The sequence below is a fragment of the Manacus vitellinus genome, unplaced genomic scaffold (genome assembly GCF_001715985.3).
Source record: "Manacus vitellinus isolate BGI_N305 unplaced genomic scaffold, ASM171598v3 scaffold_82_pilon, whole genome shotgun sequence".
In the NCBI taxonomy this organism is placed as follows: Eukaryota; Metazoa; Chordata; class Aves; order Passeriformes; family Pipridae; genus Manacus; species Manacus vitellinus.
The window spans coordinates 1,283,050-1,309,155 of NW_021940828.1; the positions used below are offsets into that span (position 1 = coordinate 1,283,050).

General features: G+C 42.7%; 1 protein-coding gene across 1 annotated transcript in view; it reads left to right on the forward strand.

Moving 5' to 3' along the window:
* The first annotated feature begins 496 nt into the window (after nucleotides 1-496).
* Nucleotides 497-26,106, forward strand: part of KIF13B (kinesin family member 13B) — a 125,759-nt gene continuing 100,149 nt past the window's right edge. The window contains 2 exon segments of the mRNA XM_018085534.3: nucleotides 497-608; nucleotides 11,187-11,280. Of these exon segments, the coding sequence (XP_017941023.2) occupies nucleotides 554-608; nucleotides 11,187-11,280 (149 nt within the window). The 5' untranslated portion in view covers nucleotides 497-553.

Consider the following 26,106-nt stretch of genomic DNA (forward strand, 5'->3'; position numbering starts at 1 on the left):
TTCCAGAACCATCTGGACATAATCCTGTGCTGTGTGTCCTAAGATGAATCTGCTTGAGCAGGGAAGTTGGACCAGATGACCCCCCTCTTGCCCCTTCCAAACTGACCGATTCTGGGATTCCCTGATTCTGTGATCAGACATCGGAAGGGGCTGCCCAGGGAGGTGGTGGAGTCCCCATCCCTGGAGTTGTTCAAGGAATGACTGGACATGGCATTTAATGCCACAGTGTAGTTGACAAGGTGGTGATCGGTCACAGGTTGGACTCGATTACCTCAGAGGGCTTTTCCAACCTAACCGATTCTGGGACGCAGCCAGGCTGCTTCCCACCCAGGCAGGGACACAGGGAAGAACTACATCTCCCAGCGTGCACCGCGGCGGCCCGCCGGGAGCGGGGAGGCGTGGCGCGGCCCGGTGCACGCCGGGAGTTGTAGTCCCGGCGGAATTGGCCTGGCGCGGCACCTCCCTCCGCGGCCGCTCCTCCCCGTGCCCGGCTCTCCCTCCGCAGACGGAAGCCGGGCAGGGACGAGGGAGCCGGGAAAGCTGGAGCGGCAGGATGGGGGACTCCAAAGTGAAGGTGGCGGTGCGCGTCCGCCCCATGAACCGGCGAGGTGAGACCCTCCTTCCTCAGCGAACCCCCCGCTCCCTTCTCCTTCCCGAGAGCAACGCGGGACCGGGGGGTGCCGATCCATAGGGACAGGTGTCCATAGGGACAGGTGTGCCCGAGGGCGGGTGTATCGGGGTGTGAGCGTGTGTATTTATTTGTTCATTATAAATAAATACACCCCGTATAGGCACGGGTGGGTCCGTGAGCGAAGCCGCGCTGCGCTCGCCCCCCTCTCCTGCCGTCCCTTTTCTTAAATCTTCCTAGTTTCATGGCTTTTTTTTTACTCTCCTTGCCCACTTCGCCCCTTCTCCACACCTCCTGCACCTGCTTTACAGCCGGGCTGTGCCCGGTTCCCGCTGGGAAAGCCCTTCCTTCTTCCTGCTTTGGGGTTTTGGGGGAAAAATTCCTCTTTTTCTGTATTTTGCCCCGTGTTAATCCATCCCGTCGCTCTCCAGCCCCTATTCCTGCCCCTCGGCGCTTGAGTGGGACGGATTTAACCCGATGACAGTGACACAGGGGCAAAAACAAGAAGGAAAATGGAGAAAAGGAAGCGTGAATTGACAAGAGAATATTTTTTTGTTGTTGTTGCTGGGTTGTTGGTGGGGTTTTTTTCCCCCCCTCCACGAAACTTGCCTAAGGGTTATGTTAATCAGACCGTGGTCTGGGCAGCTGTTTAAATGTTTATTACTTGTCTTAATTGGAAAAACTTGCTCTGGATGATGAGGAAGTGAGTATGAAAAGGCAGCTTCAGCCAAGGAATGGGAAGGTGAAGAAGGCAAAAATCCAAGAAACGTGTAGGGTGGCTTCCCCCCCCCCTTATTCTCGCAGGACTATGCCAATAATTCCTTTTGGGGAAAGGGAATCCAGTGAAGTCAGTTTAATAGCTGAAGCAAAAAACAGGAGGGAGGGGGGAAAACCCTTTATCTTCTACATGGTCTGAAACAAAGTAACTTTTTAATTCTTTTCAATTGAAAAAAAAAAAAGGTTAAATATCGAATACAGAGTTTCCATACCTTGCAGAACGACAGCAGGGGAACGTTCTTGGTGTTCACAAGAGCTCTGGAGTCCCACTTCCAGAAAAAAAGATGGAGTTGATGTCTTTACAGTCTGGTGGGTTAGGGATATTTTGACCAAAACCTGCATTTTGTTAAACCTCAAGTCTCAGCTCTCAAAACTGAGGAGGGACCCATCCTTGTGGAGAATTGCTTGGAGGAGGTGGAGTGACAGTGTGGAAGAGTTGGTGGAAGCTGGGAGAGCAGCTGGAAGGTGGTGCCTGGTTTCAGTGACAGACGTGGGCTTTCCTCTTGCTCATGTCCCTTTCCTGTCGTAGGTCATTTCCTTGGCTGTGCCCCAGGCACCTTCTGACTGGTTTACCCCTGGGATTAGACAGTAATTCCAGTGGGAAGGGACCTCTGGAGGTCTCTGGTCCAATGCACTGCTCAGAGCAGGTCAAATGAGATGAGGTTGCACAGGGCCTCGTTCACTGGAGCTGTGAATCCCCAGGGATGACTAATGCACCTCTCCCTCCCAAGTATATCCTACATCTGTTCAGTCCTGAGGTTTGTCCATGTGTCTGATTCCAGCCAGGGACTCAGTTCTGCAGGAAATATATGTGAGCAAGAAGTAGTAATCTGGGAGAAGGGAAGATTGTGTCTTGTTATCTGAGCTATTTCATGGAATCAGAGAATATCCTGAATTGAAAGAGACCCACAAGGACCATTGAAGTCCAACTTCTGGCTTTATTTTATTCTCTCTAAACTTAACAATGTTATGGGCTGGAGGGGATGGCTGAGCCCTGGTTGTTAGGAGGTTGATCCAGGAGTGAGAGACATTTGTGTATCAGTCCTTGGTGCTCATCAGAGGGAAGAGGGACATGAACCCTTCACTCTTGGCACATTTCTTGACAGTTTGCAGCTATTAATCATCCTGTTATTTGTAAGTGATACTTAAATCCATTTAAGTCCAGCCTAAAAGATCAATGTCTTTTTCTCTCTCAAACAAACAAAATGTCCTGGAATTGAGGTTTTTCCCAGCAGATTGTCACAGTCAGGTCTAAACAACTGTTAGCTCCATGTAGTATTTCTGATGCTCCTAGAATTTATACAAATAAGCATTGATATCAAGGCTACTATTTTTCTTACCCGTTTAATCTTAAATTTAAAAATTTGTGCAACTGATTCTCTGAAGAGTCATCCACTTGTGAGGCTTCCATGGCTCTGCTTTTTTAACAGGCTTTGAGGCCAGAGGCAGCTTTCCTGGAAGCTCTCTCATGCATACTTTGTTCTGAGCAGTATTTGTATGAAGTTCTGGGGCTTTGGACCTGAAGCAAGTATTTGTTTTCTTCAGGATCACGAGTAATGTTCTTTCCTTCCCTCTGCACCGAAGGGCTTAACATTGCAAACCTGTCAGACTGTGGAAACTTAAGCTTTGAAATATTCTCAGTGTTTACTTGTGGTGGTGGTGGTGGTTGTCTTTGGTGTTTGAATTATGAATTTCTTCAGGCAAGGGTTTATTAGCTTAATAAAAGTGGTGTGCTTAACTGTTACTCGTTTTTACAGCTCATAAAAGTATAATGGGTTCCTTTCATGCATGTGGAAGGGATTTCTCTATCAAATAGTTGGTTATTTATAGCACTCACATTTCAGGGTGTTTATACTGAGGGTCCTGCATCATTCTTATGCTCAGTGTGGTATCTATAAATTAAGTTTATAGTACTCATTTTTAGGGAGGGGAGGGATTTGTAATTGTACTTGGGTTTCCTGGTTTGGTTTTGGGTTTTTTTGTTTGTTTGTTTGTGGGGTTTTTTTTGTTTGGTTTTTTTTTTTTGCATCTAGGCTACTTTTTTTTTTTTTTGTATCTTGCTTCAAATTAGACCCAATCCTACAAAGCCTGCATGGAAGCCTTGCTTTGGAAAGCCATTGCTGTGTCAATGTGGTTGCAGCACCACATCTGAAGTTGGAGGCTCTGCTGGGTATCAACAGAGGCTCCTTTTTTTCCATCCTTTCTCCTTTGCAAACTGGGATCTTGATTAACAGGCTTTTATGAATTAAATAATCCAGCACTGTTTTGTTAGATAAGACAGTCTTCTATTTTCTTGGCTCTGTAATTCACTGAAGTATTTCCTAGTGCACTGCTTTATTCAGATGGGATCTTGATAACAATCAGGAAGTTCTTTTGCTGTTTTATTTCAGAGTTGCACTGGATTTCCTTTTATGAATGTGATGTTTGGCTTCTCTTAGCAGATATTCATTATACTTCAGGCAAATGCTGTGCAAACCATACCATGAAGCAAAGCAAATGACAGCTGGAGGCTTTTTAATTAAGATTTTTCTTACTGGACACTTTGTTTTCAGGTGATGTTGGGGTATAGGCATCACATAAGTACGTTTCAGTCCTTAGTTTTCCTTGTGCCTTTGAATGAATTCAGTGTAGCATTAATTAGTGCTGATAAAAGATGTTACATTTTAAAAGAGTGCAATTTACACTCAAGGATATGGTTGATGGCACCTTAAGCCAGTCCAAGCTGCTGTTGTGCTGCTACATCTCACTTGGGTTAATACTTTTCTGTTCAAAAAAAAAAGGCAGGAAACGAACTGTCTGTGTCCTGGCAGGATTAAACTGTTCTAGGATTGTAGTGTAAAACCTACAGCTCCAGTTTAAATGTCTGGATTGCCTGTAGATATGCATTCTGGTATCTATTATGTTAACATGTATATTTATCCAGACTAGTTTCTGTGTTCAGACAGGGGTTTTCTCATGCTTTGGTGATCCACATTCTGTTTCCAGTGCTTGTAAGGAAGGAATTTGCTTCTCTGTCTGCACAAGCTTCTGACCGTGGTGTCAGGTGGTAATTTTATGTCCTCCCACTCTTTGGAGGAGGTTGCATTTCCAGCCACTTGAAATGTTTCTGGGTTTGAGGTGAGGAGGTGGAGGTTGTTCCTATGTTTTTGTTTGTTTGGAGATGACAACAGAAACAATTTATCTATAAACTGGAGTTTGTGCAAGCCGGCTTATAAGATTAATTATGGTATTAGAGTGAGTGGAATGGCACCTGTTGTATCCTGATGGCAACATGGAAACCACAAGACTTTACCATTATCACGAGTGCCTAGAGTTTGGAATATTTCCTGGTGATTGCTGATAACCTATAAAAGTGTTTGTGGTACGAGCAGGATTAAGCTCGAGATACGGTGCCAAAAGGGTAAAGGATGCAGAGTTAATGTTTCATCTTGTCTTCCTCAGTGAGGCAATTGTATTTTAAAAACTCCTAAGGTGCTACAAGCTTCCTCCCCACAGCCAGAGACTCCCAGGCAGCCCAAGGTGGAAGCCACAAAGGCAAACAATTGTAGTGCTAATTACACCCGAAGTGCAGGATGAGATTACCTGGCTGCTCTGGTTTCACAGCGGCTTGCTCCTCCTCAAGTCAACAGAAGATCAGGTGGACAGGCTTTGAATAGTTCTGCCTTGGCTTTCAGGTTTGCATTTCATCCCTGTGAACTCCAAAGCCTGAAAGAAAGCAGCAGCCTGGAGTTGTGTGTTGAACTTCCTCGGCTCTCTGTGCTGCACCAGAGAGTCACCGGACTGAGTTACTCACTCAGTCCCCAAGAGCTGAGCAGCAGCAGAGCTGACTGTGAGTAAGGTTCATGTAAAGATACACCGAGGGCCTTTACTAAAGCTGTTTGGGAAGCATTTTTCTTGCAGAGAATGAAACAGCCAAGGATCAAACTTATTTTTTAGCGTTCGGACGACGTAGCGTTAACGTGTGAGGGCAGCTTGATTTCATGTGCTCATGAGCTTGGGTTGACTTCCACCTCATCGACAAGCATTGTGTGCCCCTCCAGATGCTCTCATACATACTTAATGAGCTCTAATTGCTGCAAACTGAAATTTTCATGACTTATATTTGTGCAGTTTTCATACAGCAGAGAAGCTTGAAAGATGCCTGCGTAGGGGAGACGTAAGGGACAAATCAAGTTGCTGTATTTCTGTCAGAATTTATCATCATTATGTCGTATAATTAATGCCCTAAAAGTGCTTTTACACTGTTTTTTCCATATAAGCTCTTAGCGTTGTCATGTAGATGCAAGTTATTTTCACTCATATAGTCAGTTTTTCATTTATTTGTGTTGGCTCCTACATAGCAAAGGGCAAAGAGAAAAATCACTCTTAGGAAACAAATGTTGGCAGGGCATCTTGAGGACTTGTCTTTGAACTTGCTTTCACATGTCTTTTTCAAACAAAAACAAAACAAAAAAATCTAAACCCGAACAAAAAAACCAAAACAACAACAACAAAAACAAAACAAACCAACCAACCAAACAAAAAAAACAACAAAAAACCCCACCAAAAACACCCCCCAAACAACAGCTTCTCTTTTTTTTTTTTTAGTTGGCATTTATTTAATTTGTGTGATAAACAAACTTTTAAATGTTTTTAGATTACTATTTGAACATCTCAGCGTTATTGCCATTTGCTTTTGGAGACCAAGAAAAGTGCAAGGAACCAACTGTAATTTCTTATTCAGTGCAACTTGAAGGCTCAGGCCACAGCATTCCAGTTCTAACCTTCAAGGGAATGTTAATCTCCTGAAAATCTACTGGCAATTTAAAATATAAAATTTCTATCGTCTGTCTTTACAGGAGATTATTCTGAGCTTTTGTATCTGGGGCCAATTTTGGCTTATGAGCTTAGTACATGCACTTTAAACCTTTCACATTTTATTTTTCATACTTCAGTTGGCTTCCCTAGCTTTTGTGAAACTCGACAGGAGCTGTTGTGCTGGTTCCCAGTGTCTCTACAGAGCTGGATGTCCATCTCCAAGGGGTCCTGGGGTGTCAGTGCTACCCTAAACCTCGTAGTGGAACCAGGGGGAATCTGTCACAGCTTTTATTGGACCTGTGTTGTAACACCAGGTTCAGATCTTTGTTTCGTTGGGGTTTAGGATCAAATGGTATTTGAAAGGGCTGAAAAACTGTCAGCCTTCATAAACCAGCTTGTTAAATTGAGATCTAATGGGAAAATTCATATGGCAATGAAAGCTCTTGATTAATTGGGAAGTGCTTTCTCTTAATTCACAGAATCCCAGAATGGTTTGGGTGGGAAGGGACCTTAAAGCTCATCTTGTTCCACTCCCTGCCATGGGCAGGAACACCTTCCTCTAGCCCAGGTTGCTCCAAGCCCCGTCCAACCTGGCCTTGGACACTTCCAGGGATGGGGCAGCCACAGCTTCTCTGGGCAACCTGTGCCAGGGCCTCACCACCCTCCTAGCCAAGAATTCCTTCCCAGTATCCCATCTCTCCCTGCCCTCTGACAGTGTGAAGCCATTCCCCCTTGTCCTGTCCCTCCATCCCTTGTCCAAATCCCTCTCCATCTCTCTTGGAGCCCCTTTAGGCTCTGGGAGGCTGCCATCATCATATAAAATGTGAAAATATAAAGAGGAAAATATGGAAGGTCACATAAGTTGTAACAGACTTTTCATCTTTCCTGGCTGTGGTACTAAAAGCCTTTAGTTCCAAACTCCAGTTTAAACCATTGCAGGCTGACTTATTTACTGTGTCATCTTTCATTTTAAGATTGATTCATGCTGCCCTGTAAAAGCTCTCTGTTAGGATCATTTTGTTTGGTTCTGAAATACGGTAACCTTAAAATGGGATGGGTTTTTAGGGTAGTGGCTGAAAAAGGTGGCAGTTCAAGTGTTTTTTTTGTGATGCAGCCGAGTTTGATCCGTGTCTTACTGGAGTGAGTTGGGTATAACATTATCCAGCCTGTGCAGCTCATCCTTGAAAACAGTTCTCTTCCTGATCCATAAGCAAAGATGGAGATTTCCCAGAGGTGAAAACAGCTGACATTTTCCAAAATACTTCTCTACCCTTCCCCCAGGATTCACATCCCCTCCTTGTCCCTGCCCCAAACCTGCTTGGTTCATTTTAAAGTTGCACCTTTGCTGGTGTTTCCTAACCCTGTTGTGGAAACTCTGCTGGGGTGAGTTTATGATTACCAGCCTCGTGACTGCTATTACAGAGGGAATTTAAACTCCTACCTGTTGTGGGAATGGACCAGTGCCTGCTGAATCCATTCCATGTGGTGTTAGGCTGCTCCTGGCTTTGCTTTTCCAGCTCTCTCTTGCTTGCTGACTTTTCCACCCTGTTCGAAACACACCGAATTTCTTAGGCCAGTGAAAAAGCCCAGAGTCATATGGGTAGAATGAATTATTTTTACAACACCCATAAGGCTTTTATCCAAAGGCATAATAGTAATTTTGGATTTACACAAGAGTGGTTTCAGCTGAGATCTACATTGCCCAAATCCCAGTTTTTATCATCCTAGAAAAGTCTTGTGGGGAGTTGAAAAATCAGGGGAGAGTGGCTTCCTTCAACCCCCACCTTCCAGTTTTACAAGTAAAATAAAAACTCATCCAAGAGACTCTCTGTGAGTAGCTTGGACACACAGGACTTAACAATTATTCCTGCACTCAGCCCAGCTTTGCTTAACACTTCCATGGCTGTGAAATGTAAATGATACGTGTTACCCTTTTATTATGGATGTCACAGCTCTCTTACTCCAAAGCTGTGAAAGAGAGACTTTCATTCCCTGCAATAAATGTTTCTTGATGTTGGGAGTTGGAGTTTTAATTCTTCAAAGAGCAATTAGCTGATTAGTTGCTTGATTTGCTGAAGCAAATGAGGAGTTGATTGTGTTTGCTCGGTAATGACTGAAGGTAGGAACAGGTTGGCAATAATAATGGGGGAGATTTTATTTTTGTTTGAGAGGCAGGATTTGGGATAAATGTCCGAAGTTTGACAGTGAGCCACTTCTGTCATCTTTTAACTTCTCCTAAATTTTGTGCTGCCTGAAAAAACACCTGTATTATAGGTGGAAAAAATAATAATACCGTGCTTCATCAAGTGAGTCCTTACTACAGGATGAATTAATTGGGTTTTTTGGATGTGCATGGTTATCATCTTATCTTGGTGCATCCTGATTTTCCTTGTTGTTCAGGAGCAGCAGGTACACAGCTTACCTGGGAGACACTGAAACTAGTAAAAGTAAGGGTGGAGTTCCTTGTGTGATCATATCCAAAAGAGCAGGCAGATAATTTGACTATAAGGCCAACCTGCTTAAGTGATATTAAAAACTTAATGAGGTGGAAATCATGATGATATAAGTTTCAGCAGTGGCTAATGTAAGATTCATCTCTCAATTTACTGGAAGCATTAAAGAAATCAGAAATCTGTCAAAGAACATGGTTTGTAATAGAGCCAGAATTTGTAGAAAGTGTGTGATGTGCTATTAAATCAGGATTTAAACTGTTTCCTCGGCTAAAAGGAGAGTTGCCATGTGAGCCTTTGGCCAGGGTAACTGGGATAAGCAGCCTTAAGGCTGTCTGGATGCACGACCCAGCTTAGAGGCTCAATATAACTGTTTCTTAGGGGTTTATTTCATGTGACACCATGAACTGATGGAGCAGTTCAACCCTGATGGGACAAGGTCTCTTCCCTCTGTACAGGTCTACCCACTGTTTGCATGGCCTTTGTCCTTGTGAGCTGTCCCTGGGCTGATGGAGCTTTCCACGGGGTCTGAATACATCCATTTTCATGTTGGGTAGTTCTCTGCTGTTGAAGCAACTTGAAGTGACTTGCAGAGGAGTCTGCTGAGCAACAGGCACAGGAAGGAAGGGCTGAGAGCTCTGTGTTTGGCAATAGCTGTTAGTTTGGCTCACCCCATCTTTGTCAAGCTGTGCTGTCTGTGACACCAAGGTGAGGGGTTTGAACGTTACCTGTGTCAGGGTGATGATCAGACAAGGTGTGTTGCACAAGACAATTTGGCTTTGAATCTTTCCTTCTTTTCCTGTGAGGACATTTGACTTGAAGGAAGTCTCATATCCTGCCTGTGTGCTTCCTTAAGGGTATTTCCCAAAGAATACAGGTAAGTAAGACCGTGAGTTCACTGGGCAGTCGTGGATGCAAAACCTGCCGTGGGCATCTCAGGAGATGGATTAAAAACGTGACAGAGACCATGCTGCTTACAGGCAGCGTGTGCAGACCTTATGCTTTGCATGAGGCAGGTAAAAACCTCCCTCAGTAGCTGGGAAAAGCAGGTCAGTGCAACACAGAATGTTAATCACTAACCAGCCAGCCCGAGATAAAGTGCCTCGTCGGATATGGGACGTACGAGGAGTATGGTTTCATCTAAGCAAGCATGTATTGCATATTAATGATGGGTAAATTGGCTTTCAGGGTGTGGAGAGAAATTAAAATAAACACTGCCTTCTGGAACTTGTCTGGCTCTTCCTTCTGCAGAAGCACAGGGTAATAACAGAGGAGCAGTTTTGCTCAGAAGGATTTCAGTTCCGTGTGACTGCCTGCTATGACCAGTAACCTCGAGCTTTGCCTTTCTTTGTTGAGTGCCAGGCAGCAAAAAGCTGTAACATTTCTTTCAAAAAATTGCCATGGAAGAAACTCCCTCTGATTATGTTATTTAGCAGGAACAAAAAAGGTGCTGTGCAATAATGAAGATCTTTAGTCTTTGCCTGGGAGATTTTCAGTCTGAGTTTATAAGGTGCTGTGAGGTGAAAGAGCAAGTACAGGTGACACAGAGGAGGAAAGAGCAGAGATGAAGGAGGGATGAGGATTATAATTAACATGATTAGACACGAGCTCATTTTGGTGATTCAGCTGAGGTGTTGAACCCTGTGTGGAGGTTGTTCAGCGTAGCCCCTCGTCATCCTGGCGGGGTGTGAGCAGTGTCGTCGTGTGTTCATTGGAATCAGCACTTGGATGCACTTTCCAGGATCTGTGTCATAAGGCCTGACTTTTTGGTGTCCAGGCCCTCTGTCCTGGGTGTCTGTGCTTTATTTCATATCTAACTGCATTTGTCACTGGGTGGATACTTTGGACTGTTGTCAGTGTTATCTGAACCTTTTATTTTGCTTTCCCCGCCTCTACGGCCGAGAATTCTCATGCCCTCCAAATATCCTTATTACTCATCGTCCACATCCCATTGCTGAGCGTCCTTTGGAAAAGCTGGGCTTTCCAAAAGCTGACTGGGAGCCCGGGGGGGGGGGAAGGACAAGCCCTTTTTCTACGTGCTCCCACCTAAATTATTTTTGATGGGACTTGAATTTCTCGGAGCAGGTGCCCCAGGACTGACAGCTGGCACCACACGCCGCGGTATCACAACAGTGGCCCGGGGAAAATGTGCTGCAGATGGCAGGGGCAGCTTTCCCCTGCGAGCTGGGAGGCATTGAGGGAGCAATAAGAAGAGCTGTCAAAGTGGTACCATGCCTAAATGGTTCTTTTCCCCCAGAAGAAATTTCATACTGCCCTTGTGTATGCTGATTGTCCTTCAGTGAAACCTAAGTGCTCTTTCTTGTTTTGAAAAGAGTGCTTGCTTTAAAGCTGGACAGGATCCATCCCATCAGAATATGCCTAGAAGTGGAATTTGGCAATAGTCCTGTTTCTATTCTCTAGCTGATGGGTGGCTGTCAGACTGCATGAATAAATTTGGTGTCTGGAGGAAGTAATGGTGTATATAATCCCAGTGCTTTAGGAGCAGCACTTGACACTCTCTCATTTCTTTATAGAGCTTGATCTGCATACAAAATGTGTGGTGGATGTGGATGCAAACAAGGTTATTCTTCATCCTGTAAACACCAACCTTTCAAAAGGAGATGCCAGGTAAGATTTTTTGAATTAGGAAGGTCGGGTTTCGTAAATTAAATATGAGCCTAACAACTAGGAAATGTAGGCCTTGATAGAAAGCTTTCAGTTTAAAAAATAATATATATTCTTTCCGCAGTGTAATTGCCATCATCCATAAAATAAGGCTGATTTTGTCACGCTGGGAAGTTGCTTTGAAAACCTTGTGCTTTCTGCATTTGCTTCCTGCTCTCCACAATGTTTTAGTGGTTATGGGTCCATGAACTATTTAACTTTTTTTTTTCTCATAATGCTGTTATGAAAAGCAGGAGAAATTTAAATCTGTAAAATAATTCGAGTGGGGCCCAGTTTGTCATTTTGGGATGAAATTAATTTTCATGGCTATTTTCTCGTAATGGGTCATGGTGTAAGAAGGGGAATGGGAACATGCTGGAGAGATTTAGCTCCAGGAGTTTCTTGACAGTGGGGCATTCCATGCATCAAAAATCCTTGGAAAAGTGAGTAAGGGTAGGGATCAGTTCGTGTCAGAACAAATCCGTTAAACTACTGTGAAACTGAAAAGTCATGTAATAATTGATAGAGTTAAGGTTGTGACTGTTTAATTTATTGCTTGATGCCAGGGGAGGAAATGAAAAAATGTGTGTATGAAACAAAATAACAGGGGTGCAGGAAAAGGCAAAACCTTACTGTTACTGGATATCTACAATCATCTGTTTTCCGGGGAAAAAAAAGGAAGAGGTAAGGGTAAAAGTAAAAAGGGTAACAGAAAGGAAAAAAACACATTAGTTAAACACATAGAAGAGCTTTGTTTAAATTTTCATGTGAAGCTGAACTGTATATCAGTTGTCAGTAGAAGTATTCATTAACTGATCTCTGATAATTTAAGGTTCTCAAACCCAAGTGGCAGTAAATGGAAAAGCAAAGAGATCATCAGGTGAAATATTTACTTTCTATTGTCATTAGCTGAGAGATTTATTACAGACAGTGGGACTGGAGCTTTAATAAGTTACTTAAAATCAAACAGGCTCTATGTGTGTGTGTGGGGGGTGTTTTTGTTTGTGTCGGTATCCACCTCCTCCAGAAACACGTGTATTGTTCAGCTGCCAAAAACCTGCGTTGATTTGAGCCTTTAAACCAGCTAAAAATGGCAGGAAATTGAGATTCTCAGAAGCTGAGTCGGCCACAGCTGGATTAAAAATGTTACTCATAGTTTCTCTAAAACGTGGCAACCAGTCAAATGCATGGTTTATCCTCCCTAATATGTGTTTAAAAATGTTCACAGGGCAAACACATCATGCAAATCATGCCCCTTGGCAAGGGAGGGATGGGTTGGCAGTGGTTGAGGTCCCAGACAAGGTGGTGAGCTCAGTGTGAGAATCCAGCCTGGGAGAGCAAAGAATACTTCATTTGCATCCTCACAAATAGCTATTGCTAATCTAGGCAGGAAGCATAGGAAAGTTATATGGGGTGATTTAATAGCAGAGGGAAACGTGGAGGCCCATGGACTTGCACTAAAGGTTTGCCTGCAAATGGTGAGACGACATATCTCAAAAATATAATCTCAGAAACACAGTTGGGATTGGAACAGGGTCCTATCCAGCACATCATACCCTTGGGAGGCTGCTGCTGAATTGTCTTGGCTTCTGCAGCTCCATCAGAGGAGTCTTAAATATCAGCTCAAGGAAAAGGTTTAGTCTTAGTTACAGGTTTTCTAAGTTTTGGGGGTGAATTCACCCTCAGGTTCTGCTTCTGTTTCCAGATCCATCAACTACTTTTCCTTGCGTTACAAAATCATTCCTTCTGATTTCAGACTGTTTTAGTGTCTAAAGTGAGCTGGAAGAGTTCTGGCAAACACAGAGTGCTCTTCACAGGGAAAAGAAAAGTAAATAATGCTGTAAATACACTGTTTAGGTGCTCGCAAGGCAGGACAGGTTTGAAAACCTTAAGAGCTTTCCTGTGTTTCTCATTAAGATGCCAAAGTCAATTTGGGAACTGGGAAAAGAATTTTAGAAACAGAACTCTGTGCTGTCACATCCCCACTTGTCATGACTCAGCCGTGCTCTGGCAGGGAGTGACATTTGGAAAAACAACCCATGACTTTTGGAAATACGTGGGTTTTTTTTTTTCCCCCACTTCCATCCTTTCTGGGAGAAACCAAGTCTGGGAGATGGGTGGGTATAAATAAATAGCCCAGCTTGGGGTGTTTGGGGCCTGACTGCTGGAGGTAGCAAATTGTGTCGATATAATTACCACTGAAACATTTTCAGGTCTTCAGAAAAGTGTCTCCACTGTTTCAGAAGTGGCGTTAAAAATTAAGGAATGTTCTGAAAATCCAGGTGGTAACTGATGGACCTCTATTTCTCTATGAACTGAATATATTATTTACACGTTTCTCTAGAGACTTGAGGGTTAATAAGTAGATGTAAAACACTCTTAAAAAAGAAGTCCCTTTTCATATGGCTTCAAAAATCTGGCATTCTCCTTAACCAAGAAATGACCTTTCCTGAGGTAGAGCAAGGCAGCAGTTATTTTATTGAGCAATCCTTGATGGGCTTGTGCAGGTTTCAGTAACCTGATCACGTACAAAAGATCAATTTTTAAATCTGTGTATGACCTCCAGGCTTTGCTACTAACCTTGGCCTGTTGGGGGGTGGATTTGGTTGAGCTGAGTGAAAATTAAAATTACACTGTGTGGAAACGGTCAGGCTTTTCTTTAGCTGCTTTCACCAAATTATTTGTGACAGAGCTTCGAGTTTTGTCACAATTTTCCCCAGATGACCTTTGATGTAAATGAAAATGTCCCCTCTTGAGGATGTGTGAACCTCCAGGATGGATAATATCATTAGCATGACTTGTCCCCTCTTTTGTTTGCCCTTGCTGAGCTGTCTGTTCTCTGCTCTCCCTGTTGCAAAGGTCAAGGCTAAAGTTCCTTTATCAACTCAGGGTTTACTCTGTGCTGCAAAGATTACTCACAGCATTATTGCTGCTGGCTGGGGCTTGGGAGAGGGTGTGAACTCATTTTGATTGAAGTGAATAGATAAGTCCTGGGCAACAATTGGAATGTTTATAGGAATCAATTTTTTTTGGAAAATCTCCAAACAGACTCTAATTACTCCAGGTTCCTTTACAGCCATTTTTTTTTAACTACAAATTTGCTTGTGCTGTAATTTTGTATTTCCCAAACAAAACCTCATAAAAAGACTTGATTTTTTTTTTTGACAGGTCAGACAAAGAAGTTTTATTATATCTTGCAGGCATAACTGTAATTGATGTGTAAGTGATATGAGCTCAGAGATCAGTTGTGTATTAGTCTGGCACAGGCCTATGAATCAGCCTTGATATTTGTAAAGCAAAGCATTCATTAAATCTGCCCAACAAACCACCTCTGAGCCTTTTTATTAAGAGAAAATGCATAAAAATGAAACAAGTGCTGACTTCACTGTACTTTTGTTGCACTTGGAGGTTTCTAGCTGCTTTCCCTCTTGTTTTGCAGAACAGAGATTCCAAAGACTGGCACAGGGTAAAAACTCTTCCAAGGAGTGAGTGCAGCTAAATGAAGCTGACAAGTGTGTTAAACCAGGCTGGGTTTTTCCTTTTCAGCTATTGTAATGTCTTTATAATTACTGCTTTGTAGTAGATAATTCAATAAATGAGGATATTTTTTAAAGATTTGCTTTTAAGGTATCTGCTTCTGGATTTAAACCGGTTTGCTGGGTTTTTCCTTTTCAGCTATTGTAATGTCTTTATAATTACTGCTTTGTAGTAGATAATTCAATAAATGAGGATATTTTTTAAAGATTTGCTTTTAAGGTATCTGCTTCTGGATTTAAACCGGTTTGCTTTTGTGTACCCACACAGACAACGTTTTTGGTTGTGAAGTTGTGATGTTTAAACTCAGTTTGGTTGTTTTTAAGGAGTTCTGGAAATGGAGAAGGGGTTTGTTATTATCTTAGACTTGAGGATTTTTGTAGCCTTGCAGCAGCTGAGCTTGATGATTCCTGCTTTGAGGAGGAACTGGATGAAGCCCAAGTATATTTTACTTAAAAAGGAATATTTTTATAAGATTCCTCTGCCATTCCAGTTCCCATTTTCTTTCCAAGACAAATGACAGCTCTGGAGAAGGTTGTGGGGAGATGGGGCTTGGAGCAACCTGGGATAGTGGAAGGTCTCCCTGCCCATGGCAGGGGGTTGGAATGGGATGAGATTTAGGGACCCCTCCCACCCAAACCATTCCAGGATTCAAGCAGATAATAAATTGCTGATTTCAGGTGAGTGCTGGAATTCAGGGAGTGGTTGGGTTGAAATGAACAGCCCAGTGTGTTAAAACTTTCCACAGTTTGTCTTTGGACTGAAGTTTTTTCTTCTTACAAAGAATCTTTTAATCCTTTTAAAGAAGAAATGAAGATTAGGACCAATTCTGGCAAAGATTTAGATATTGAAAAAATGCTGCCAGAAAACAAGTGTTGGAGTCTCAAGGACTAAGCAACCTTAGTTCACTTGTTTTGAAGGGTTAAGTGTGAAGTGAACAAATGGTAGCAAACACATGGAATTTTAAATTTTAAAACAAATAGAACGGGGTGTCCTTGCAAGGCCACACGAGCTCCCTGCTCCCCTCTAGCCTGGAATCTTGTGATGTGGAGGCAGGAGCATGTGGAGAGGCAGGATAAGCTCCTGCTTGGCACAGCCTGGGCAGTTACACAAGGTTGGGGCTGCACAGAGCAAGGTGAAGCCGCCTTTCACCTGCCTGGGATGTGTGGGAGACTCCTTAGCGTGACTCAAGGACTTCCCTTAAAGCTGCCTAAAAGCTGAAAATAAGTCCTGACTTACCAGGTCTTGCTGTGGGGAGCGTTGCAGACCTCGTGCTCCCTTGATAAGAATGGAAAATGCTAATTTTAGTGTGGAAGTGACTGAATAATGAGGTGGTAAAGCGTGCATGTAAATTGATTTCTTTTACCAAAATTATAAATAAGGGAGTGTGTTGGTTGGGGAAAGTGTATATTAAGTGAAAAACTTAATTATAAATTAAAAGTATCTCTTTGTGACATGACAAAGCATATATATCACATATTTTAGTGAACTGTACAAGTAAAATATATGGAATGGCAGGCAAAAATCCCAGTTAAAGGAAGGTTTGGCAAAAGTTGAAAACATCATAATCCTGTTTATCTGTGTTATGGTATCTTACAATTTTTGCACAATGAGTCAGTTCTCATATCTTCCAAAGCAGCATGCAGGGAGTCAAGGTGCCTAGAGAGGAAATGCTGACATGATAGAGGGGTTATTGTATATGCAGACAGATGTGAACTGGAGAAGCTGATTGCTGGGAGTAACCAGGAAAATTTTGAGTTTTAAAATATGGCAGCAGGAGCATGCAGGAGTGCACACTTCAATTCTACCCCAGGAAAGAATGTGCATCATCAGAAAACGAGGCAGATCTGTGAAGGCGGTGCTATATATGGAATTAATCTGCTGAAATCCACCCCCCAAGAAAACAGCAAGAGGCAATTACTGGTGTATATAGTCATGGAAAAATGCCCACATTTTCTTGAAAATGCCCCAGGATCCTGCCTGATGTTAGGCAAGAGCCACTTGGAGAGCTGCCTCGTCTTAGGCCGTGTTTTCTGTGTGTCCCCAGCTGTTCGTGCATTTTACTGAGAAGTATCAGCTGTTGGACTCAGCCAGAAATTGAATATTGAGCTCAGTGAACCATTTGCAGGCTGTGGTGCACTTGCTGTTTGACAGCAAAGCAATTTTAAGGAAAGAAATATTATTGTCTTTGAAGTTGGGTGCAAACTGATTGCACTGCACGTGCCTTTGCTTCTCTCTCTCTTTCCTGGCATTGTGTTAATTCCTGCTGTGCTGGACTGGTTGGGATGGGAACAATTCACATTAGGATGTGTGGGGAGGACATACTGTGTTACCTCCTTGCACTGAGGGGGACTGGCTTCCTGCAGGGGTGAGGGTGCATTCTAACACATAAAACTCTGAGAATTAAATTTCTGGGTTAGATGTTCCTTCAGCCTTGTCTTCCAGCGGACACATTTATGCAGCATTTCATAATGCAGTTCCAGGAAGTCATGGGGGGGGAGGGAATGTGTTTATATTCCCAAGACTGATAGCTGACATCCAGAAGAAAGGGAAGTTTGCCCCTCTGAATATCCAAACTGGTGTTTTGTGGGCACAAACCAGCTCACAGGAAGTTCATATTTGCAAAAACAGTGCCTTGAGATTTTCCTGCACAGCTCTTTTGCATCTCTGTGTACAACTCTTGTTTCACTCGTTCTGTAAAATTATAGTTGTTTCTGAAGAGCTCCCTCAAGTAGGTATTTCTTGTTTTTATTGATCAGGTGACTGAACAGGCTAAATAAGTTGGAAGGGAGGGAAAAAATAAACCTCATTTAAAATGGATGGAATAATTTAAATGTGTGAAAGAAATTATGTTAAAAACATTGCTTTTTCAGTATGTTATCAGAGTTTGTTTTGTAGGAAGTTGTATTAAACCTATATGATGGAGTATACTCTATAAATTTGTGCCAGGGGAGGTTTAGGTTGAATATTGGGAACATTTTCTTCACTAGAAGGGTTGTCCAGCCATGGCACAGCTGCCCAGGGCAGTGGTGGAGTCTCCATCCCTGGAGGGATTTAAAAGCCATGTGGATGTGGCACTTGGGGACAGGGGTTAGTGGTGGCCTTGGCAGTGCTGGAGGATGGTTGGACTTGATGAGCTCAGAGGGCTTTTCCAACCTAAATAATTCTATGATTCCTTGTGCATTAAAGCCAGCCTGCATCCAGCTGCCAGTCATCTATTTTACTCAAAAATGCCTTCTGATATAAAAATTACATTAGTAAATAGCTCTGAGTTGCTGCAGTACCTAGAAATCATTTTGTTAGAAGTGTGAAGGTAATCTGTTTGTCCTGGTAAGATCTTAAATCAAGGAGGAGTCAGGACAGACAAAGCATGGAGTTGATGTCCCAAGGACGGGGCTCTGGTACTGCACCTCCAGAGGCTTTGGTTGCACAAGGGAGGAATTAATTTGCTCAAGGAGGTGAATGCTTGTCATATAAAATACTTATCTTGTGTAAAATGGAGAAGTGGGAGTTCTGCCAGGAGAGGAGGGGGTTGCTGCACTTCCAAGTTGTGCTTTTGAGAAAGTGTGTTTGCTACAGCTCGTGTGCTTTGCCTGGAGTAGGAAAGCGAAAATGCAAGATAGAAACCCTCCACTAATTTTTGTGGTGGACAAAAAGTAAACAGAACTTTGAATTCTGCTTGCCTGTGTCAACGTGCTTAAAAAAAAAAAAGACCTGTAGCCCATTTTGTATTGCTCAAGAAAATAAATAGTGAGAGACTTGTGTTAACAGTTTCTTTTATAGCCGATTCCCTTCCCACCAGCTGGGTCACACCTATTTAATTCTACCTTTTTTATGGCAAACATAGTCATGGCTAATTAGGATTATCTGGTTTTTTATAAACTCTGTGCCCATGTGGCAAATGAAAACTACTCTTTTAACACGAGCCATATCCCCTTGAAATGAGAACTGGGTGGCCACCTCATTAGTAGGAATCATCCTTGGCTGAACATCAAAGAAGCATTTTTGATCTTATTGCTGGTTTGACCAAGTCATTAATAACCTGCTAATTTGAGAGGAAGAGCAAACAAATGAAAAATTAATTTGGTTCATGTGTCATGTGATCTAAAGTAGAACCTTCAGCTTGTGCTCTGTTGATTGCTAACCTCTGGTACTTTTTCTCCTTAAAACCCAAAACATTTGTGAAGTACCTGCAGCCGTAAATCTTCATTGATTTGAAAGCTTTTAATAGACTGTGCACCCTTAGCATGGTTGACCTGCTTGCAGACAGCACTTGGAAGCTGGTGGTGATAGTTGCTAAGCAGCCTGTCCTTCAGGAAAACTCCTCTGGATTTGGCAAAGGCTTTTCACTGGGAGTTATCTGAGGATTGGACTTCTCCAAACACAAAGTCATCTGTAGTTCCTTCCCACCTCTAAGTGCTATCAGCAGTAGGGGCCAGTTCCCAGAGTTGGGTTGTTTCCTTGAAAAACCCCCAAAACAACCACAAAACAAAACCAAAACCCTCTTGGTGGCATATTGAAGACATTAGGATGAACATGTTTAGGTTTTGAGTGGAATGTAGCTTTTATTTAACTCTCTGTAGCAATGTTGAGAGAACTGTCAACAGTTTTGGTTTTCAAGCCCACCTATATCTGAAGCTTCCAGTAGCAGGTCATTGAAGCTTCAAGGAGAAGCTTCAATGTGTTAATTGTTTCCTTGGCTTGTTAAACCTACAAGCTAAAACAGACAAATCCATTTGCTTTAGGAAGAGTCGCTTGGAATTTGGCTCAGTGTCAATCTTTTCCTGGACTTGGCTTCCAGTGGAATTAGGATTTGACCCAGTGCTTTCTAGTTCAGCCCAATGGCTTTTTAAACTTTGCTGCAAATTAGCTTTATCTCTTGTGAAAATAATTTAAAAGGGCATAACATTTGATTTGATTGTAGTAATTGTTTGAAATCAAGTCAAAACTCTGAATGTATGAAAATAAGGAAATTATGCCCAACAAATTACTCTGTGCTACTCTGAGAGCATGAGCTGAAGAGAGGCAATGAAAGCTGAGCTTTAAGTTTGAAATATTTCTTTTCTGTGTTGATCTAATATGTTAACAGAAGACCTAAAGTCATTAAAGTATATTTAATTATATCAAATCAAGAAAGATAGGGGACTGACCTCATGGCCATCAGCAGTGGGAGAAGTACACAAGGACAGAGAAAAAAAATATTCTGAGGGAATGTTGTAGCTGTGAGTGTTTATGTGAAGTTATTTCATCTTAATTTCCGACTCCGGAATAATAATGCTTGTTGAGGTAACACTAAAAGGGATTTGGCTGTCAGAATGGTGTTGAATAATTCTGCTGCAGGCTGAAGGATTATTTCAGTGGCTGGAGCTGCTGCATTCTGTGGAAGGGCATAGATGCAGTTCAGGAACAGCTTTTAAAATCTCAGCCCTGGAAGGCGTTTGGAGTGTCAGGGAGTACCTGGCACTGTCAGTGAGTATGAGGCACCTTCAGGGAGCTCTCATCCCTGTCAAATAAGTTCACATCAATTTTTAGAACAGAACTTAAAATTTATATATATACATTAGACTGGTTTTATGCCCACCAATCTTGTTTTGAGGGTATTTGAGGTTAAACACCAAAATCTTGATCTCAGACTAATATGATTGTGAGAACAGAACAGATACAAGAGGGTATTTCTTGCCATCCAACGTGATTGATTGGTAATAACCAGAATAACTTCGTCTGTGCTGAACAATTCTAATGCTCTTTGCTTTGATGTGTCCCTCAAGCTAATTTAAAATAATCTGAATGTTCAGGGTTGAGCATGTGTGGCAGGACATGGTTTGATGCTTTCTTGAGGAGATGGATAAATGCCTCATCATATTACCAGTGATTTTATGCTCAAATAGAAGAAAATAGGTAGAAAATATCACATATAGTCTTCTAATTTCCTTAGGTTTTGAAAATGGAATATAAAACTGCCAGGGTTTGTTTCCTAAATTATTTATTATTTATTATGGAAAACAAATAAAGGAGAAACCTTGTACCTCTTGGTGTCTTACATTCATTGTCCTGAGGAACTTAGAACAAGTTTTTGGAGTTACTTGAGCGCATTGGTTTGAGGTAATTTGTCTTTTTTTGTTGTGGTGGTGTTGATTTTTGGGATGGCACTGTTGCACTTGATGCTTCCTTACATTTAAGGGGATTATTCCAACTCTGCCACCAGCTCTGTAAAGTCTGAAATAAAACTACTGAATAAGTAAACTAATGAAGCAAGAGGAACTTGTTTCTGTGTGTCCTTGTTGCAGTAAGGTGAGAACGTTGAAAATGCTGTAGCAGCTCAAGATATGCTTCAATATTTGATATTCTTTTACCTATTTGAATTTCAGTAGATGGGGAAAACTGTAACAGGCCTGTTTGTTCTCCTCCTTCTCTGAGGAGAAATCAATCCTCAACATCTTGTAGGTATTTTGTTTTTTGTCTTGCATTGAGCTGGGGCTGCAGGAATGCAGCATCTGCTGCTCTTGCATGGGCAGCACCCTTCCCTCTGGCTTGGAATGTCTGTCCTTCCTGGAAAGAAGCTCTGGAAGTGTGGCTGTGTATGGCCTCCTCCTAAAAGGAGCACTAAATCTTTTTATTTATGGTGTTGCAGATTTAGAGCTACCAAATCACCAAACTATCCTCCCCTGGTTGTAATTTGCATTAAAATAACTCTTATCTTTATCTATTCGTTTGGTGTGGAGCAGGACAAAGTGAGGATATAAATTTGGCTTCCTGTGCAGTGCTGTGGGATAAGTGTTGCATCCTGTGCTGTGGGAGTATGTGAAATAAAATAACATTTTAATTGGTGCTTTAAAGTTCATGGCATAAACTTTGATAAGCATAGGCTTTGATAAGCACAGACCATCTTACAAAGCTGCAAAGCCTAATTATTGGATCAGTGCTCCTTTGAGGAGAGAAGCAATCAGGTAAAGTAGTGATTTTTTGGCTAAATGACTGCAAAGGAAGAGGGCTGGATTTGCAAGATATCAGGAGAGGAAGGATGGACTTCACTGAGAGCAGTGGCTGCACAAGGGGATTTAGGTTTTGCCTCAGCTCTACCATATCCTTCTTATCTGAATGTGGGACAATCACTGCAGATTCCTCTCTTCCATTTCGAGCTTCTAAAATAAACCTAGCATTTTTTCCATTTTTTTGGTTGATATCTAGTCCAAGAAGGGTTTTATTGTTTGGAATGGTGGCTTTTTATTGTTTGAGTAGGGTGGTTTTTTGGTTTGTTCTTTGTCGTTGTTGTCTTGGGGTTTTTTGTGTTTGGGGTTTTTTTTTGGTCTCCCTTCAGCAAGAAGCTTCCTGTGCTGGTGTATAATTAATCAGGTCACATCACTTAGTGGGACCAGAACTCAGGGCCTCTATATTGTGGTGGTGACGTAAGGAAACCCTATATCTTAATGTGTATTGTCTGAGGTTCTTAGGCTGCTCCACTTACTTGAATTTTCAGCCCTTTGGAAAGCACAATAGCATTTTCTTCCTTTCTCCTCAGGGTTTGTAGACTCCTGCCAGCGTTTTGTTCTGTCTTTCAGCAGTTGCAGCCTCACTGTGCTGATGAGATAAATGAACTGAAGGAACAGGATATCCACCCAGCTTTATCTGAACACTCCTGCAGTGACAAGCACTTCCAGCTCTCTGAATTTTTTAAAGCGTTACTTGCCTGTGTTTATGATCTGAATTTTGTTTATGCTTGGTAACAAATGTTATTACTTTTAAAAAATTATGTAATATGAACAACTCTGATCAAAATTTCCCTCTGATCAAACTGAGGGCATGGGATATTGGGAAGAACTTCTTGGCTCTGAGGGTGGTGAGGCCCTGGCACAGGTTGCCCAGAGAAAATGTGGCTGCCCCATCCCTGGAAGTGTCCAAGGCCAGGTTGGTTGGGGCTTGGAGCAACCTGAATAGTGGAAGGTGTCCCTGCCCATGGCAGGGGGCTGGAACAGGGTGAACTTTAAGGTCCCTTCCCACCCAAACCATTTTAGGATTCTATGGCAGTGACATTATCCATAGTTTTATTCTTCTGTCCAATATTTTCTTGGTATAAAGGCTCTTCTCCCTGCTCCTCTGAGCTCTTTGACTGGTATTTGTCACCAGCCTTTGTCTGATAGCCCACATATTTCTTGTTTCTTCTCAAAAATGCACCTAAAGATAATGACTTTGCAGAGTTTGCAGCCATGGTACCACAGGAAGGAAAAATTGCAATGTGCTGAGCAGGAACAGAAACACTTCAGAGGCGTGAGGGGATAAAAACCCAAAAGACAAAGAAAAAGCACAATGCAGGTTTTGTGGCAGAGAAGAGAGAAATAAAGATGGTTCTGGGAGGAAACAATTATCTGGTTGTTTTACTTATGTGCTGAAACCACATATATACCAGATGAGGCTACAAACACCTCTGCTGCCTGCAAATTGTCTCAGTACCTGCTCTGCCCACAACAGTAAATAGGTTGTGCAGTAACTTTGTGCTAAAACCTTCCATCCTTGCTCCACTCCAGCCTGTGCAACTGCTCTCTGCAGAGTTTTCACATGTGGTTATTATCTCTTCCTGTCACCACTGAGATATCTTTCTTTGCTGCTGCTAAGAGTTTAATTGAATTGCAGGAGGAGCTCTGGCAAGTTCCCAGTGCAGGAATTAGGGAACTGTGGCAGGTTCACGTGGACTGTGAGTGATACAGAGCAAGCTCAATTCTGCTTGCTGAATAATTACTGCAGCACTTGGACACAGGTTTGGAAGGAGGCATAGGATGGTCCTCCAGGACCCAATCTCTGGTGACAATCATTCTCATGGATAAATAGTGAGGCATTTTACTTGTGAAGGTGACACAAAGTGAAGCTGGTAGAGCTCTCTGATAGTGTGTGATGTATATCCTGCTGCAGCTTCTTGCCAATTGCTGTGAGCCCTTTGAATCATGGAATGGTTTTGCCTGGAAGGGACCTTAGAGATCATCTCTTTCCAACCCCCTGCAACAGTCCAGGGCACCTTCCACCATCCCAGGTTGCTCCAAGCCCCAACCAACCTGACCTTGGATATTTCCAGGGATGGGGCAGCCACAGTTTCTCTGGGGAACCTGTGCCAGGGCCTCACCATGCTCAGAGTCAAGAATTCCTTCCCAATATCCCACCTGTCCCTGCCCTCTGGCAGTGAGAATCCATTCCCCCTTGTCCTGTCCCTCCATCCCTTGTCCAAAGTTCCTCTCCAGCTCTCCTGGAGCCCCTTTAGGCACTGGAAGGTTCTCTAAGGTCTCCCTGGAGCCTTCTCTTCTACAGGTGAACACCCCCAGCTCTCCCAGCCTGGCTCCAGATGCTCCAGTCCTTGGAGCATCTCCAGGGCCTCCTCTGGACTCACTCCAGCAGCTCCACATCCTTCTTGTGTTGGGATCCCCAGAGCTGGAGGCAGCTCTGCAGATGGGATCTCATCTGAACAGGGCAGAGGAGCAGAATCCCCTCCCTTGGCTTGCTGGTCCCACTCCTTTGGATGCATCCCAGGATGCAGTTGGCTTACTTTGTAATCTTACTTTGTGGTCTTACTTGTAATCAAACATTTCCTCATACATTTATTTTCCTTGTCTTCTAGTTCCTGTTCAGGTTTCTTAGGTGATACTTTTCCAGGTCAGGTCGTGCCAACAACCCCCTTCCAGAAGATGTTGCTGATGTTCTGCTCACTCAGCACAGGCTGCTTTGTTGAGCAGGGAGATCAGGTGGCTGCCTCCAGGTTGGAGATCTGAGAGGCAGTGGAGTCCTGGAATATTTTGGAGTTGCTGCTGTAGTGCTGGCAGGCTTACTCATGGCACTCTTAAACACAGTGATGTGGAGTCAGACTGGTTGAGGCTGGAAGGGGCCTCTGAAGGTATCTGCTCCAACCCTCCTGCTCAGGCAGGGTCTCCTGGAGCTGTTTATCCAAGATTATGTCCAGATGCTTTTTTAATATCTTCAGAGCTAATTTATGTAGCTCTCTGTACATTAATAAAACCCCAAGTTGTTTGTATACTGTTGAGGGGTGACCTGATTCCGAGTGGTACCATTTGGAATACACCTGCCTTGCTGAAATGTGGGAACTAAGCTGACAGAACTCAATATAAATACCAGCTGCCACTGTGTAATTGTGACCATAATTAATATGTTTGAAAGTGAGAGACAGGTTCCTTTTCAAGGCAGTGGTGATGTCAGCAGTTAATTGTAGCTTCATTTGCAAGAGATTATTTGGCTACAAGTCTGTACCTTTTGGTAAATTGTATTTAGCAGAACATCCATCCAGAAACTATAAAAATTAATCACAGTTACCCAATGTTCATCTTGAATAATTCTTTTCTAAATGAAAACTTAGTTGAGACCTCATGTTGAAGAGATACCCAGAGAAATTCCACTTTAAGCAGCACTGAGTATTTCTTGTGTTTTGGCTGTTGGCTGCTTTGGCTTCTGGGGACACAAGCTTTGAAGGTTGTCCTTTGTCCTGAAAAATCATGGATTTTTAAAATTATTTTTGCTTTCCTTCAGTCATTTGGGGAAGATCTTGCCTGAGTTTTGGGGTAATTCTGGGCTGGTCTTCAGCACATTATTGGTTACAATCTTTACTAAAATTTGCCAGACACGCTCCACGTTACCATGGATTTTGAAACAACATTTTTCCTTTCATTTTGAACATGAACTACTACTTGGATCCTTGAACCTTGACAATGGCAGATGTTGGTAAAGTGGCTTTTAAGTGATCCAGACCTGCATAGGTAACAAATTCATCACCCCACGTGATGGATTGAAACAGCTGCCATTGCACAACCAATCCAGAGGTGATTTATACAGAATTTTACACTTTCTAAAACATACTGGTATTTATTGGATGAACTGCATCCTAAAAAAAACCCACAGTGTGCCCCATAATAGTTGCTTCTCATAGTATCCAGAGGCATAAATGCTTAGATCTTTTTGCTGAGTATTGGATGGATGCTTGCAGAGTGAAATCCACACCTCCAAAATCTTGTATTATAAAAATCATACAAGGAAAAATGTTAGATAAGAGAAGGCATAATTTGAACATAGACATTGCAGGTAAGGTAGGAAGGTGAGTGTTGAGGAGCTCATGGTCATGCCTGGGCCTTACACTTGCTGTGAATTTTGCCAGATATAATTCCAAAGGCTTCACTGGCACTAACAAGTTCTAAAGCTGTTGCCAAGTTGCATAAAAGTCATTAAGCCTTGTTTATTGTCAGGATTAATGCTTAGCAAGAGCTTGAT